We start from the raw sequence: 17,554 nt of genomic DNA on the forward strand, positions 1-17,554 counted from the left end.
AACACAGACAATGCACACTAGGATATAGAGTTACTTAATATACCTATGGACAAATACCAACTGATTCATTCAACATAGTGCTTCTAAGAGCTCTAAATCAGGTAGAGGAAGTCAGTTTCCAATCTTCCTGAAGGCTATTCCTGCTGAGGGGAGCAGAGCTCTTAAAGCTTTCTTTGTCGTTTCAGTCTGTGCACTTGGAACAGACAGCAAACAGGTGCATGGTCACCTCCAGAAGCATGTGACCAGTGATGACAGTTTGAGTCCATAGTTGCATAAAACTTCAAGGTAAACATGGTGTTTGCACAGCTGAGTTCTGATTTAAATACAGAACTGCGAAAAGGATGCTTGAATATTTGATCCAAAAGCTACTAATACTTTGTATCGGTATCATACTTAATCCAATCAACAGCTTCAGCTTTTAAAGTAACGTAAGCCTTGAAATCCTTACCATCGGTCTGTAGATTGACGTTTAAGCCGTGGGTTCATTTCATTTCATAAATTCAAAAACAGCAAGTATGAAATATCACCCAAAATGTTGCGAAGCTCTCTGTGTGACGTGATCTTGAAAGGTATTTGCTTCACATCTGCCAGGTCACATATTTTTGGAGCCACCGACTGTGGCGGGCTGCCATCAGTGGCTTACAACAGCTTCTTCCCATCCGACCTCACCGAAATTCAAACCAAGTTTTAATCAGTTGAGGAACAGATGTCAGTACAAGCGATACAAGCTCTGTCAAGCAAAAGCAACTAGTGCAGCACAATCTGATAATACATACCGGTATGTTTGCGTTTTCATCTCGGCAAGGAGAAACTACTGGATTAACATCCCGCCACAAACAAAGTCATGTGTATTTCCATTTTAGAGAAGCACGGTGGAGGACTGTATATAAATTAAACTCATGGCCGTGTCGCTCTGACAGACACTCGCTAGCTCTCTGGACCTTGTGACCGAGAGAAAGGCAGACAGCTGATCCCTAAAGACCATGCCAGTGCTGTGAGAACAAACAGCTACACACAAACACACACACACACACACACACACACACACACACACACACACACACACACATTACAGCAGTGGGCAGCAGCTTGTCTCTGGGTTACAAAGGCTGATTTGTAGCCACAGGGCTGCTGGATTGCTTGGCTGAACGTAACACAAAGGCCAAAACAACCACAGCCGTTGTGCCCCTGAGCAAGGACCTAAACTCCCTCCTGTCTGAAGCTCTCCAGCTCTCTGTGTCTCCCTGCAGGCTAGCTGTTTGCTCTGAAGAGGCAAGCAGCCCTGAGGTTATAACATTTCCTGCCTCTCACACTCTGAAGGATGCACACAGACTGTATAAAACACAGACCTAGTCTCTATGATGTCACCTATAAATTATGGAAGCTCAGTCTGGCCACTATCTTGGCGTTGCCTGACTCCGCCTAAATCCTGGCTAATCCAAAAATGGGAGGAGCTGAAACAGCCCGAATAAAGTCTTGTGTGCGTAGCTGACAACTGTCACTGAAAGTAGCCATGTCCATAATCATGTATAACTTTAAGCCGTAAAATATTGATAGTGAGTTTCATCCCCGAACAGTTGTCATGAGCAAGGAAATAAGCTATTGAGACCAAAACCATTGTTTGTACCAGGCTGTAGACATGCTTATTTCTGTTGTAAAATTGTGCATTTTAACATGAGATCCGAACAGCACTGACTTCGTTTTGGGGCCGTCAAGTGGTCATTCAAGGAACTGCAGTTTTGAAGTTGTGGGCAAATAAGAGTCATGACGTTATGTCAAAGACGTCCATGTATTGTGCGTCAGAGATAATTACTAACGTTAGCATGCTAACCAGCTTGCCTCAGCCCTTTCTGTCCCGTAATACAAAAACTGCTCTCCCAGTTTGGACCACTAGCTGCATGGTTAACTGGATTGAGTAGCTATTGGCAGCTACAGCTAGCAGCGTAGCGGTAACTCCAGAGACATGGTGCCCTCTATTTGTTTGGAGTGGGATATTCTAGAAGTGGCCAGTTTTTACATATTGTACCTTTAAAGGTTCAGTGACCTCCAGTAGTGCAATGGAGCTATTTTTATCTGAGTACTGTTTACATGAGGACAGAGGTGACAGAATACACATCCCTCTATCTATGTGTGGCAGTAATGCACCAAAATATGCTGCAACGTGCCAACAGACTGCAAGCTAGCTCTTACGCATCGAAAGAATTCTGGATTTAAAATACAAACCAGCTTTGGAGGGGAAAGCAGGAGGAAGAAAGTGCACTCAACGCATTTGTTGGATGAGGAAGGTAAGAACAATGCACTTTGGTGAGTCACACTGAACTCTTGTGCTTCTAATGAGAAACTCAGGGCCCCTTTAAGTTGATGAGTGTGAATAACTGCATTAGCATCCATTAGCAGTTGTCTCGCTGTCAATTGCTGTGTCTCAATTAATGGTCTGCATCCTTCGGAGGCCGCATTTGAAGGCCAATTACGTCGCTACGCTGCACGAAGGCTGTCCCAATCCGAAGGCTCCTCCAAATGCAGCCCACAAATGCAGCCTTCTTTTCCCTGTTTTTGCAGGATGCATGGCTACTATCCTTCGTGGCCTTACATATCCCAAGATTCTTTGCGCGCCAAAAAAAGAAATAAGAAAGAGAGAAAATGGCAACATCACGTGACGTAGATCGTCACTTTCACAGGCCTGGGCGGCAGAAATCGGGGTGTAAGGGCAAAACATCTAGTGACCTAACCAGGAAAGGCTCCAAAGGCTAGACTGTCCCATTTAACAACGGTTGACACGGTTAACAAGGACTCTCCTAAGGACTCGCCTTCGAAGACCTTAAAGGCTGGGTCCTTCGAAGGATGTAGACCAGCGGTCCTCAATAGGCGGCCCCCGGGCCGCATCCAGCCCACCGGCCTCCTGTTTGTGGCCCCCGAACTATTATTCCTTCACTATGTGTTTTGGTTGGGTCAGCACGTGTATACCGGGACTTGTCTCCATGCCAACGATACACAGACAGAGCGCAACTTTTAACTTTCACTTTCGTTTTCGGAGCACTTCGCGTATTCACATTTTGTTGGTGGTAAGAGATTGAATATGGCGTGTTTCCAAGTAACAGTGATAATCGACAACTCGCAGAAATAGGATCTTCAAAGTTGCATTTATTCTGCCTCCAACCGGGACAATCTCCGCGTATCTGACAGTGCAGCGGGTTTAAATCCTTCGTCTTACTTACCACCTTGCGCAGTTTGACAAATTTTAGCTAACGTTAGCGACCTCATGTATATTCAATGTTGGAACGAGTGTAACGGACGGGGAGTTTCTCTCGGCAAACACCCTTTCACTCACGGTGCCAAAATTTGTATCATCCTTGTTAAAACACCATTTAATCACAGAACAAATGACGTGAAATAACCCACAACCATCTTACATATCATCTTATTCACAAACACATTCACGAACCATAATTACACCAACAACAACAGAATACCCAAGATCCATTGCGCCACAGTCCACAAGTGGCGTTACAATATGCCAGGAGAAGCTGTGATGAAGATTTCCAATTTGAAACGGCTTTATGAGACGAAGCATAGGAATTTTGAAGAGACATTTCCTCAAAATTCAGAGATAAGCAAAACACAAATAAATGCACTGAAATCGTCATATCAAGCTGCAAGCAGGATTCTTGTCACATCTATGTCACAATGAAATAAAATAATGCATGACTGAAGTGATGGTCACAATGTTTGAAGGCAAACCAAAAGAGGAAATATTCAACTACGTATTTTAATTTATGTTAAAATGGAAATTACATTTTATTTTAGTTCGTATTTTGTTGTTTAGAATGAAAAGGACATTTTGGTTTGAATATTACAGTATTATTGCATGTGGCCTGACCGACCTCAATACATGGACCTCTGAGTCATTCAAAAAAATCTTTGTGGCCCTTTGAGATTTGTATTTGAGTACCCCTGATGTAGACCCTGAATTGAGATACAGCAAATGTGATGAATTTAAAGGTGCAACACGTAACAATTGGCCACCTTGAATTCATAGTCCCAACAAATAGGGGCAGCGTATCACCAGAGCACCTGCTGACTTTAGCTAACTTGTGAGTAAGCTTAGTTAGCCCTGCAGCTAGCCAGACTACCAGGGCAGTGTTGGTGTTTACACCACTACACTGGAGGTTTGGACCGCTGAGAGAAAAAGGTTTTCAGGCCAGAGGCTAGCTGGTTAGCATGCCAACTTCAGTAGATATTCCTGAAGCACAATACAGAAATCCCCAACATGTCAAACACGTGTCATTCTGTTGATAATATACCCAATTTCTGAATGTTTAAAACAAAAATTCTTACCTACAGCACCTTTAAGTCCAAAACTCACTGTCCTTTTAGCTCTGTTTATGATTTCCACCTCCACGTCCTGAAGGTAATACCTGGCTCATTAGCTGCTAAATGTTTCACTATGTTCAATATCTAGTTGATAACTTTGTTTTTCTGACATTTATAGCTTAGTGGAAAGTGAACCGTTGGTTTATTAGTGCTTTTTGCTGAAAAAAGCTGCCTGCTTTGGCCGAAAACAATACTGTTGAGAGCGGTCAGAGCGAACCAAAATCTGCAATATTGTGGGCTGAAAGACACTAAAAAAGCCTCATGGAGTTAGGCGGTAATTCTCTGCGGGTTCATCACATCCCTTTCAGATTACTACTGTTCACTTGTTACTCTGAAAGTATTGATTGTCATGTTAAACCCAATGCTTCAGACAGACATTGTCAAGCTTCAAATATTCAGGACTTTGAACAGAGGTCATCAAGAGCTCGTGTTTGGAGAAGGAAGTTCCACCATCTCCCAGCCCATCCCTTTATTTTCCCAGCGGTGCCAGAGCCAGGGGTCGTGGTTAAATACATCCTCTTCCACTTCCCCATTCTCCTGGTTCAACCCTAGCTTTGACCCCTCTTTCACCTCTGAGAACCAAATAATATACTGCAGACACAGCACATAAGCAAAGGAGTGTCACTTGAGAGCAGATTCGTTTTTAAGCAACAGCCATCTAGAATGATCAGAAATGCCATGTAAAAATAACCAAATTACTTATTTTTCTTAAATTCAGACTTAATACTACAACACAATACCTTTTTTTGTAGTGTATCTGAGAGGGGAAACGCTAATCTTGACAAACGCCTGGAATTGTGTCTCGTCTTACACACTGTCAGGCTGAAACTTTGACATTTGACATGACTCTAAAACTCTGATACCTCTTACGTGGCCCGAGGACACAAAATCAAGCATGCATTATTATAAACTATCCTGGACAAAAATCAACAGTTTTATGGATAATCAGATGAAGCAAAACCTGGGTAGGAAACTGATCCACATGTCAGATGAACAGACAGACAGTCAGAAAGACAGACATTGGGACGTGTGGAGAGGTACCTGGTATATCCATGAAATCATCCAGGTTGGGCTGCAGTGGAGTCAGGCCTGGCTGGATTATATCAGCATTGCTTGTGTATGCTGGGGAGGAAGAGACAGTAATATCAGAGAGAAAGAGAGAGAGACATAGAGAGAATGAGAGAGAGAGGGAGAGAGAGAGAGAGAGGGAGGAATGTGTGTGAGTGTCAATGTGTCTGTCTTATTGTGTGTGTGTGTGTTTTATTTTTTAAAAGGTTATCTTTCGGCATAAGGAATTTCCTTATTTGTAGGGTGTGCTTGCTGACCGATGTGACCCATCCACCACACACCAAGTGACAAAACTGTGGCGTTGGGACAAAACATTACAGCTCCTGAAAAACTATTCCCCTCTCAAAATAAAGAAATTCAACAGTTTAGGAAAATGCAATTATTGGCTGAGGAGAAGATGATCACCACTCCGATATCTGTTCATACAACACAAGGCTACCACCAGCAGCTAATTAGCTTAGTCTGAAAAAGGACAGGCAGCCTTGCTTTGTCTGATAAATCCACCTTACAGCAACTCTAAAGCTCACTAGTTAACACATTATACCCCATTTGTTGAATTTAAAAGTACAAAAATTATAATTTTGCGTGTTTTTCAGGAGGTCACTGCACCTGGCCAAGAAATAGTCCTGCACATAAAGCACTGTAAAACCATAAAGAGTCATTAACACACTACGTGTTTTTTAGACGTACAAATAACTGCTGATTGGAATCATTTTGTTCAGTTCAAAGTTTTGTAGTCAATCACGATGAAATCTGTGTATCAATGCGCATCTAGTTAGATGTCATATTGATAACATTTCTATGTAGGAAAATCATTTTTCAAAAATAATACATATACAGCGCTTGCAGAAAGATGCAGATTAAAAGTATCTTTCCTTCAAAACATAATTGAATGTGAATTAGTAGTTGTAAACATTTCCAAAAAGATTGTTTTGTTTGTGTCGGTGTGAGAATTATGACAGTTGGTTCAAGTGTCACGAAAGGTTTGTTGAGCTAATGCCATAACGCTGTTGGTATCTGTGTTTCTTGGTGGTTGCCAGTTTGTGCAAAAAAACATGAGTCTGAGTTCTACAGGATGTGCCCAGCATACTGTATTGCCCTCACGTTAGCTAACTAGCATTAGCAACATTAGGGAGTGAAAAACAAATTGGCAACCACTTGAAGGGGCAGATGGTTTGACAACAGCGCTGTTGCGACGTGAATGGATTGAAGGAGAGCGAATGCCACATCTAGTGGTTGAATGTTATCAATAACACCTTTAACCTTAAAACCAAAATAAAAGCACCAAAAATACTTGGTTAGGTTTAGGCATCAAAGAACATGGTTTGGTTGATAAAAAGATGATTATTTTGCTTAAAATAACTACTTTCTCAAATCTATCATTGTCTGATGGCCCAATTGTTATGCTACGCTAAGCTAGGTGTACACCGGCCGTGGTGTATAAAACGAAAAAACATGCAATGGATGTAGAGCTTCTAATCTAACTCAAGAGGAAGAAAGTAAGAAAGTAGTTATGCAAAAATGCAAATTTCCACAAAGTCAATCCTTTCTTTTAAATAGTCCAGACTAAACAACCAAATATAAAGTTGTTTTTTGTTTAAATTACTATACATATAATCAGTAAATGTTTCGATTTAAGTTCAACAGTTGAAACCACATGATCGCATAGGTGTGGTTTCATCAGAATTGACTGAAGTGAGATGGAGTACATGTTGACGTCAAACCAGTCAGGCACAGCCAAAAACCCAAAATACAAGCATACAGTTCTGTTCAAACATAGTAAGACACTAAGTTAGAAAATAGGCTTCCGGGGCCCTTTAAAACATTGACTATGGCAGATTTCCTGAATCTGGTATGTCATATCTCACTCACTATATTAAATTGTACACAGTTGTTTTATCATTAATTCTGTCCTCTGGGCTGATGTTCATGGCAGAAATGGCATTAAGCTAGATGATTGAGTTTTGACAGATTTGATTAAAAAAAAAAAAAAAAGAAAAGAAAAGAAAGTGCACGTCAGAATTCACATGATAAATACCCGCAAATGCTAGATGTAATCTTGTCGTGCAGCTCTCGGGCCACTAGCTATCCGACTTTATTTTTAAAACACTTCCAATCATCGGATGCCGCTATTGAGACTGATCTGAAATCGCTGCAAAGTCATGGCTGAAAGTCACCCTGAACATTCAGGGTGCTGACTACTCACTGTCTTGATGGTCACCGGCCCAGGGACATGGCTTTTGCGTCATAGTGAACAGGGTGTCGGAGATGTCGGAGAGAAGGCAGTCCAGGTCAAACATGTGGGCCTCCACCGGCGCGGCCTCGGGCTCCTGGTACATCTGATTAGACCATTTCTCCAGCTTAGCCTGGCAGATCTGACCCTGGAGCACATTTGTCAGAGTTTAAAAAACAACTCAAAGCAAATTCTTAGTCAATATCTGATCTATCCATTAGAGGGCTCCCTACAAAAAAAAGACTGAAAAGGCAAAGTGATGCATTGATGGCATTTGGTGTGGAAAGTGTCAAAAAGGGAACGGCTACCTGAGAAATGCATGTAAAAATCCAAAGACCAGGATTATATGATTACATGTTCCTTAAGCAGTAGGTTTTAGGTAATATGAAAAAAATAGTGGGCCCAGTGTCTCTCAAAAATATGAGAATGCAAGCTCAGAAAAACACAGTTTACTTCCAAATGAGCGAAAACAAAATGACAAAGACACAGCAGTTTCAGTTGCTCCACGATCACCTTCAGCCAACCGGAAACATGCAATAAAACATTTCTCCAAGTGCCTATTTCCCTCTTCTTATCCAATAAAATATAACTCACAGAAAATGAAGCTCCAGACCGGTCTCTTCCCTCGGTTTGAGATGCTTTGCCCCAGTCTGATCTCCTTGTCTTTACCCTCCACTTCTAAGTCTGAAGCCATATTTATAGGGAAGCCCTGACTGAGCCGGAAACTGTTTTGATTACGTCCAAGCAAACGACATCCCCTCTGATAATTTATTCATTTACCTCTCGATTTGTTTTCTTTGAGGGGGGAAACTGTGCAAGTAGAAATGAGGTAAGATTGCCGTGCGCTCATGCATGTATGTGTTAGTGTGAGTGTGTGTGTGCCAAAGCAGTTTTGACACATTGTTCAAAAACACTAGCCCCTTGCAGGTTTATCATTATGCCTGCTTTGTTCATTTCTTTATTTTGATGTCTCACCATTTCAATAAGTGCTGCTGCCTTTTGTCCCTGACCTAATTCTGGCAGTCACACTCACGTGCGGCCAGGCAAACAGGCAAATCTGAGGCCCCTGCCAACAAAAACCGCTGATGTCTCGGCAGAGAGGAAAAAGAAAGAACATGCATATCAGCGCCTCACAAGTTCTCACTTCCGATGGGTGTTTTTTTACATCTTTTGAGGGGTTTCCTGCAACCAGGTGGTACATTACATTATTTGGGTTTTCTTATTTGGTAATTTCCTGTTTTAATTTGTAGATTTTATCCTTGCATTACGGAAACTTTCAATTGTTTCCTGTGATACAGACATGTTGTTTCTGTGATACAGTTTGGTGCTTTTTTGTAGTGAGATATCCTTCAAAATGATACAGCTTCTTCTTTTGGGGTATATCTGTTGTGTAGTTTTGGATAACCTTTAATAAGCACACCTGTGTATTTTATCGTGATTTTGCCAAAATACACACTGAAGAAAGCCCGAAACATCCATGTGCCAGAATAAACAGTTTGCTTCCTGTCTTTGTCTCTTTCCCACCCTTTTTCTGTGAACACCTGTGTGCGTGTTTGGTCGCACCCTAAATGATTGTTTTGTTCATCTCTGCTTCTGAGTTACGGTATGCACTAAGCTTACTGTGTTGCCCTAATGTTAGCTAGCTAGTGTTAGCAATGTCAATGTTAACTAGCGTTAGCAACATTTATAACAGATTTGCATTGACAATGTTAACAGTAGCTGGCTAGCACTAGCAACCATAACATTAGATAGCTTTGCTAGCTAGCGTTAGCAACATTAGCTAGCAAAAACAGCTAGTAAACACTTGAGGGGTCAGATGATTTGTGTCATCTGTGACTTGAGATGGAATGCCACATTAAGTGGCTGGACTTCACCAATAACACCTGTCTTCTACCTGACTGCTTTGGTGTTTTGTGTTTCATTTAGAGAGAAATATGAAGGATAAGGACAGACACACATCAAGACTCTACAGATGTACTAGTGACCCTTGGGTGTTTTGAGCAAAATGGTAACATCAGCATGCTAATAGTCTAGCAATGACTTTGCTAACGTGCTGATGGTTTCCAGGTAATATTTAACATAGTCAACATGCTTAGTTTAGCATGTTAGCATGCTAACATTTCCTTATTTAGAACCAAACACGAGTACAGCAGAGGTTAAAGGGAATGTCATGAGTTTTGCAAGTACATGCTCACTGACCACATTTTTTAAAAATGGCAGCAAGATTTTAATGAGCTGAAGAACATTTCACAAGTTGGGTGGTTTGGTTTAGTTGAGTACATTAGAGGATGTTACCCGCACTCCAACTATGTACTGTACTGCACAGTTTGCCACAACTCTTAAAGCAAACCAGATATGACTAAAAAGGACAATTGAATTTAGTTGTTGATGTTATTCGATACCCACTTTTAAGTCAAAGTATTTGTATAAGGGAAAGTAAAAACGGCTTTCAGGCAGATAGATTTCTAAACGACTTGCACGGTCTGGCAAACACATTCATGTTAAACCCTGTAGAGGAACAGACAGTGGATTACCTCAGTCATATGAAATGATCCTCTGGGGACAATGAACATCTGAAGGAGATTTCATGGCAATCCATCTTATAGTCGTCAAGATATTTCAGTCTGAACCACAAACATCAAGGTGGAACTAAAGTCAGTGGATCATGCATGAACGTCTGCACAAAATCTCATGCCAATTCTTTCGGTGGTTGTTGAGATATTTCAGTTAGGACAAGAGAGGATGACCGACCATGGCGTTTTGATTATGGGGATGAAGTTAAAATGATATGGCCTTTTCTGTTTAAGAATAAAGCTCTGTTTACTGTAAGCGGTTATAAAGTATATGACATAAGCACTAACGTTACAAAAACAACCTCTTGGTTTTACTGTGGTGTTTTTTACTTGGCACTGGATTAATCTCTTCAGAGAAAGTCGAGATAAGGCTTGGGTTACGCAAAGATTAAAAAACCTGGTTTAGTGATCTTTGACCTACCTGTCTACTACACGCTGATATGTGCCTCTTTGAAGGGCCGGACAATAAATGGGCAGGTCGGGCTACAAACAGACAGACAGATATCCGCAGTGACAGATTTTCCAGTGTTTTCCTACATTTCTCAACGTTCCAATTGTTCCCCTACCCATCGCTCTTTGTCTGTGCTTGTGCATGGTGGCATGGGCTACCTTCCTCACTCTCCTCTCAGCTCACGGCCATTTATTTGACCCCAATCTAATTATGAATTAAAAACATATGTCAAAGGTGAATGGGGGAATAGTGGGATGAAACGGTGGCACAGTTTGCTCTGCCTCGCGAGGGGCACATGTCACAATCTCATGTGAATACTATCATGAATGAGGTGCTTCCCCAGGGTCCCTCCCTCTCTTTGCCTTTATCCTCGCCTTTTGTTCGACTCTGCCACCGTGACGTCACCGTCGTACTCGCTGCCCCTCCGCTGCTCAACTTTCACAAAGCAGAAGTGGGTCAGATTTGATTAAATGAAATTAAATTCTGCAGCCATTTCCCTGTCAATGAAAAGTTCGAGGTATTGTCGCTGTCGGCAATCCATATGTGTCAGTTGCCTACAAATGCCGGGCCGTGACGCAAGTTGTTTTGCACGTTTCTGTTTTCTATTTTTCTTCGTGCTCTGTTTTCCATTCTAGTTAACCAAGGGGACTAAACCCACGTGCTAAAAATAGCCGCTTGGGGGGGACTTTGATGTTCATACGTCGAGCTCCAACTGCATTCAAGCGTAAACAAGCAGGGTCGCCGACACTCACACTGAAGCCTGAGTCAATCGGCCAACTTCAAAGGTCAATATTGGTCTACATTAGTGTTATCCCAAAACTTATGTGGAGACAATAGAATAATATTGAAGCAGGACTTTTGTCATACCTCTTGTAGCATTGATAGAATATCATCCTTCTTTTTCTGAAGCTGCAAAAGACAAAAATAGAAAAGTGTGTTGTTTGATTTTGAAAATGGACTAAGACTCTACAGTCATGCTAGCAGCAGGTGTAATGTTTATCATGCTCCCCAGCCAGGTTTAGCAACCGTGCCTGCTAATATTGGACCATTGGCACTAAATCATACCTTGGACGTGACTTTGGTGGTTCAAATCACCAAAAATATAACAAGCCACCTTGAAGGGAAGATAAATGTCTGCATCAATTTCATAGCAATCCATCTGATACTGGTCGAGACAGCTGACTTAAGACCACAAATGTGAACCTCATGGAGGTGGAAGAGCAGGGCTTTCCAAGTTGGCCCACCATAAGGTTAGATTTTGTCTGCCAGATGTTTTTGTGAGGTAAAAACGCTTTTTAGTACCCCATAATATGATTTCTTGTCTATTTGTGAAATTGGGATCCTATTACCATTTTGCACCTAACCATATAATAGGTGTTTGCTTTTGGCTGGTGACCCAGCCTGAGGTTTCAGTTTTGGCCCTGCAAGGGAAAAGTCAGGGCACCCCTGGGTGTGTGAAGACGAGTATGGGGATTGGTGAAGTCATTAGGATATGTTATCTGGGAACCATGGACATCTGTAGAGAATTTGGTGCTTATCCATCAGAGAGGTGAAATGATTTTGGTTAGGAAAAGTGAAAAGTTTGTCACTCTGAATCAAACATGTCAACCTGCTCTGGGCCCTCGAGGAGATCTCAGGAAAGTCAGTAAGATACGTCCTCTGGGGACCATGAACGTCTCTTGAAAATGTCACAACATTGTGGCCAATGGTCGTTGAGATTTTGTCAGTGTGGACCAATCAACAGAGCTTTGTCGCTAGTTTGGCTGAAAATCATCAAGAGATTAATTGGTGTTTTGTAAAATACAAATTTAAAAAGAGGTGTGCTCACCCTCTTCTTATAGTAAATCCTCCATTTGTGATACTCCTTGATCACCACCTCTATCCTTCGCTTCCAGTAGCATCCCTCTAACACGATCGCCTGTTGACATGAGGCAGAAATACCAGGCATTTTATGTTCAGTACTACGCAGATTATACAAATGCCTAATCTCATCAGTGCATCAAAGCTCAGCAATATAAATATTAAAGGATAAGTTCACCCAAAAATGAAAACTTGGTCATTTTTTACTTAACCTCATGGTGATGGAAAGTCAGAGAAAGATTCGCAGTTCACAAAAAATATCTGAGATTCACGGCAAAACACTGTGCAGCATCCTCCTAAACAACCGATGTGGTGGGGACAAAAAAAACTACTGAAAGAAAGGGAAAACAACATAAACTGGCTCCCTAAAGCTAATTTGGTCTATACGAGTCTCCAGAGGTCCCAAGATCACAAATTGATTCGGAAAGATGATGTTTACACCCTTTTAAAGCCCAAATTTTCACTTTAGCTGCTAAGCTAACTGCATTAGCCCTCACCTTGTAGGTGCAAGAGCAAGAGCTCGACCGACTTGGATTGCTCTGGATGAGCTGCATAGAGCCATTTATATGCTCTTTTTCTGGTTGTTTCTTTTTAAATTTTAAAACGACTTAATTCGTTAAGTAGAATGCTGCAAAACTGTTTTGTCGTGAAGCTCCAGACATGTTTTTGTGGACTACGAAACTGACTTACCACCAGCATGGGGGTGAGCAGCGAATACATTTAAAACATTTTTGGGGGTGAAATTTCCTCTAATGTTTTTTATTGATCGCTTGTGTAGTTGAAAAAGACGCCAGCTTTGATTTCACTCACTTCCGGCTTTCGATGTGAATCCGCCTCCGAACCCTCCAGCGGTGTGACGAACCCACATGCAGGGCTCTTCCTCTTCTCCACATCTAAACACAGCAACAAAATCAACACATTGTTCCAGCCGTTGGAGCAGAAAACATACACTTAAATCACAGTGGCGTCTCAACGAATACAGCTCGTGAAAACGGTACTCCCCGTGCGTGTTAAAACTAGTCACTGAGATGTTCTTCTCTTTGGATTCCTTGTCCGACAATTTCTGTTGCATTCGGCAGCGACGTCCTTGTTCATTATTATTGGGAAGATGTTGAAGTGTGTGTGGGCAGCAGAGAGGGGGAGGAGGTGAAGAGCGGTGGACTCACATTGAATGAACCAAGCTCTCCAGATCGCATTGTTCAGACGGATCTTATCCCTCCACAGCAGCCGCAGCCCCTTGAAAGACTTCCACTTAGGGGAGACTATCTTACTGCTGCAAAAAGAAAACACACAATCAGGGTTTTGTGGCTGTTTTGGAAAATTCTAAAATAAAAATAGGCCACTTATTAATGGAAAATGTTGTTGTTTTTCTACGCTGAAATGGAAAAGGGACAGACTAGAATTGAGTAGAACCCTCTTTAGAGAAGGCACACAGTGGAAAAATGATGATGAGCAGCCTCACCGGCTCACCCCTGTTAGAAACCTGTCCTGATTTTGACTAATGGTCCCCAATCAGCTTCGTCACCAGCACACTTGTCAGGCTGTTAGCCCTCTTTTCCCCCAGTTTCTCTCGGCCTGCTGAGTGCTGAGAAGAGCCCCCCTAATGTGAGGTGCTCGGGGAGTTGCTAGGAAGCATTTTCAACAGGCTTTTAATGGAGCGACGGCGCTCCGTGTCACGCGCTCCAAAACAGCAGAGACAGCACGTTACTAAAAAAAAAAACCCAAAAAAACATCTATTAGGAGAAGAACTGATTAACACCGGGCTGGTTAATGTAAAACACTGTGCAGCAGATCGCACGGACACAGGCCATCTGCTACACAGTTTAAAGAAAAGAACATTCTTCATGTCCTTATTGTTAATCCCTTCATGAGAGTGTTTGTGGTCTGTTGTTCTGGTTACCACTCCTGGCTCAGGGTTTATTATCATCGCACTATAAAAAGAATATAAAATCGGCACAAAGTCACCCGTAAGATAAATGTTTTTTTAGGGCCAATGGGCTGATGGCAGCTCTTATAAACAACCAGAGCAGCACTAAAGTTACATTTCCTTATGTAGAGCTGTGACGTCGGTTGATTATTTAATGGATTCATTGAAAGAAAATGAATGGCTGAGTATTTGGATACTCAACTGCCAAACGTTATGCTGGTTCCAGCTTCCAAAATGTGTGGATTTTTTATTTTTTTTTGCTGACATTTTGCCGTGCATGTTCCACCGTTTTCCGACATTTTACAGACTAAACCAGGTCTGCCTGATGTGAGCCACAGTTAGCCCATGGATGTTTCAAGTGAAAAAGCAATACAATTATCATTCAAATTGCCTTTTTACGCTGTTCTTTTTGGACTGCTGTTGGATTAGTGAGCACCATTAGCTGGCATGCTAAGTTAAAAAAAATATAAATGTATGTATATATATATATATATATATATATATATATATATATATATATATATATATATATATATATGTATGTATGTATGTATGTATGTATATATACACATATATATATATATATATATATATATATATATATATATATATATATATATATATATATACATATATATATATATATATATATATATATATATATATATATATATATATATATATATATACACATACATACATTTATATTTTCTGATCAGCCGTACAGAGGTTTAGTCGATAGCATTTTACAGCCTAGTGTCAATGTCTTTGTTTTGGGGTGCCTTAGCTTGGCAGGCTGCTGCTTTTCTGAGTTATGTGCAAACTTTGACTGGCGCACGACAAAAATGCAACGAGCAGTCACGTCTACTAAGTTTCCAAAGCATTGTTGTGACGTGCCGAGGTTCGTTCGTAGACTGTAGCCTACGCAACGTTTCATTACAGCTGACAAACTCTGAGATTCATATGTACGACAGCAGTCAGACTTTATGGGGACCACCAAATCACACATAATAAAAATTTCTACATAACGTTGCTTTGACGGAAAGTGGGATCCTGTTACCATTTTAAAAATATGACACTGTTCAATACAATACAAAGGTCATGGCCTCTTGCCCACCTTTAAATTTCAGTTTTGGATCCCAAAGGGAAAAGCAGCCTTAGACTGAAAGATTAATCGTTTGCAGATTGATCAATAATGATAATAACTGTGGCAGATCGGTGTCAAGTACGCTTTTGAAGAGAAAGACATCCCTGCATGCAACAACAGGTGCTTCCTTTTCACGGCCATGTGTCACTCGGAGAAACAGGGGGAGCTGAAAAGTCACTTTCAAAAAACACAGGGAATAAAACTAAAATACAAATCCTAATGTTGGATCTCCAAATATACAATGTATGTGTGTAAAACAAAGCATGCTGTGTGAAGTCACAGTAACACTCCATCTTTCTTTTTTTTTTTGGACAAACCAATCAGAGGCATCATTTCAGGATCCTCTCTCCTTTCCCTCAGTTACACTGTAATCTCTCCACCGCTGCCAACTAGAACCAAAGTCCACTCTCCAGTCAAGATTTTCCAAAGCTGTTTCACAACCGACTGCGAAGCCCCTCTCCCAACACATCCAACGAGCATTTTACAACCCAGCACCCTGACTATCGGTTTGAGAAGAGAAACCTGCTGAAACACAGACATTTTTCTGTGGAGCTTCTTCATGTATAGAGATACATGAACACATCTCTGCACTACAGAGGGAGATCACTGCAGAGGGGGAGATACCAGTTATAGCCTGCTTGATCATTTTTTTTCAATTTATGTATACTTTCTTTTTTTTTTTTTTTATTAATCCTTGGGGCTATTTCATCTGAAAACTGATATATGATCTCCACTCATCATGGTGCATGAGAGCTCCTAACTTTAAACATCCACTCCTGCAGGTTAAGGAGAAAAAAAAAAGCTGAGTGTGCAGAAGTGCGGGGAAACAGAAGTGAAAATTAAACCTTGTCTCTGGAGTCATGTCAGTCAGTACAAAAATGATGAGAGGTGGTGTTTGGATCATATGACCCACCTGTAGGCCAGGGACATGCAGTCGAACAGGCGGGTCAGAGTGGGGTCGATGCTCAGGCTCCCGGAGCTGAGCGGCCCGTACCGGTACGTCTGGCACCACGTCCTGTTCACCGTGTCGAAGTCGTATCTGTGGGAGCCTCCGCTTCTCCTCCGGCGCGGCGCGGAGTCGCTGTGGGGCGACGACACCATGAAGTGTCCGCTGTGGATGACCTGTGTGCCGGGGAAGGCGCCGGAGGAGGACGGCCCGGCGCCGACCGCCCGAGCGGGCTCCACCTCCGCCTCCGAGTCCGAGTCCGAGGAGTCGTGGAGCTCGCTGCGTCCGGCTGAACAAACTCTGCCTTCGCCCGCCATGGTGCGCTTTCACTCAGGGTTGACTGACCGTCCAACGGTGAACTTTCTCCTTAACTGACTCCCCTTCCTCCCCCTCCCCCCCCTCCTCCTCCCCCGTTGTTTCCAGGCAGTCCAATATTTCCTCCCAACAAGTGTGGCTCACTCACAGCGGAGAGGCCTCTCATCTGTCAGCTGAGCCAAATGACTGTCCCTCCGTGTGCGCGCGCGCGCGCGCGTGTGTGTGAAGTAACAGCTACTATCATTATGTCAACTGCCTGTGGTGGTAAAGTCCTTCCCACCACCGACGCTAATTATTGATAGACCACTACTCTTCTAAATGATATTATTTTATCATTATTAACATAATTAGTGGGACAATATTACAGTGGCTTTACACTTAAATGTAAACTGTGGAGAAATGTAATCAGAGAGATCTTTATTGACTTTTATAAACTAAATAAACACACTGACACTGACAACACAATTTACACGGCTTCACTTTGTTTATATGTGGCAGACCCCGCCACCTTTCTAGCTTCAAACAGTGTTCTGGGGACCTTGTTTTTCTCTGAGAAAAGCTTGTTTATTCTGTTATGGAACAAATAATTACTTCTGAGTTTGTATTATTACCTCATTAATAGTGTAAATATATTTATTTCTAAAATATTAATATGCAAGGTTA

General features: G+C 41.8%; 1 protein-coding gene across 3 annotated transcripts in view; it reads right to left on the reverse strand.

Moving 5' to 3' along the window:
- The window catches only part of mlxipl (MLX interacting protein like), a 28,139-nt gene extending 11,181 nt beyond the window's left edge, over positions 1–16,958 (reverse strand). Inside the window, exons 1-7 of one of the 3 annotated variants that reach the window (XM_030439107.1) lie at positions 16,544–16,893; positions 13,723–13,829; positions 13,367–13,449; positions 12,525–12,614; positions 11,564–11,605; positions 7,646–7,820; positions 5,413–5,493 (exon numbers count right to left, since the gene is read on the reverse strand). In XM_030439107.1, coding sequence (XP_030294967.1) covers positions 5,413–5,493; positions 7,646–7,820; positions 11,564–11,605; positions 12,525–12,614; positions 13,367–13,449; positions 13,723–13,829; positions 16,544–16,893 — 928 coding nt within the window. Of the gene's footprint in view, positions 1–5,412; positions 5,494–7,645; positions 7,821–11,563; positions 11,606–12,524; positions 12,615–13,366; positions 13,450–13,722; positions 13,830–16,543 lie in introns of all 3 variants that reach the window. The other 2 variants (XM_030439108.1, XM_030439109.1) reach the window with 2 other exon arrangements.
- Positions 16,959–17,554: the final 596 nt, after the last annotated feature.

The sequence above is a fragment of the Sparus aurata genome, chromosome 13 (assembly GCF_900880675.1).
Source record: "Sparus aurata chromosome 13, fSpaAur1.1, whole genome shotgun sequence".
NCBI lineage: Eukaryota > Metazoa > Chordata > Actinopteri > Spariformes > Sparidae > Sparus > Sparus aurata.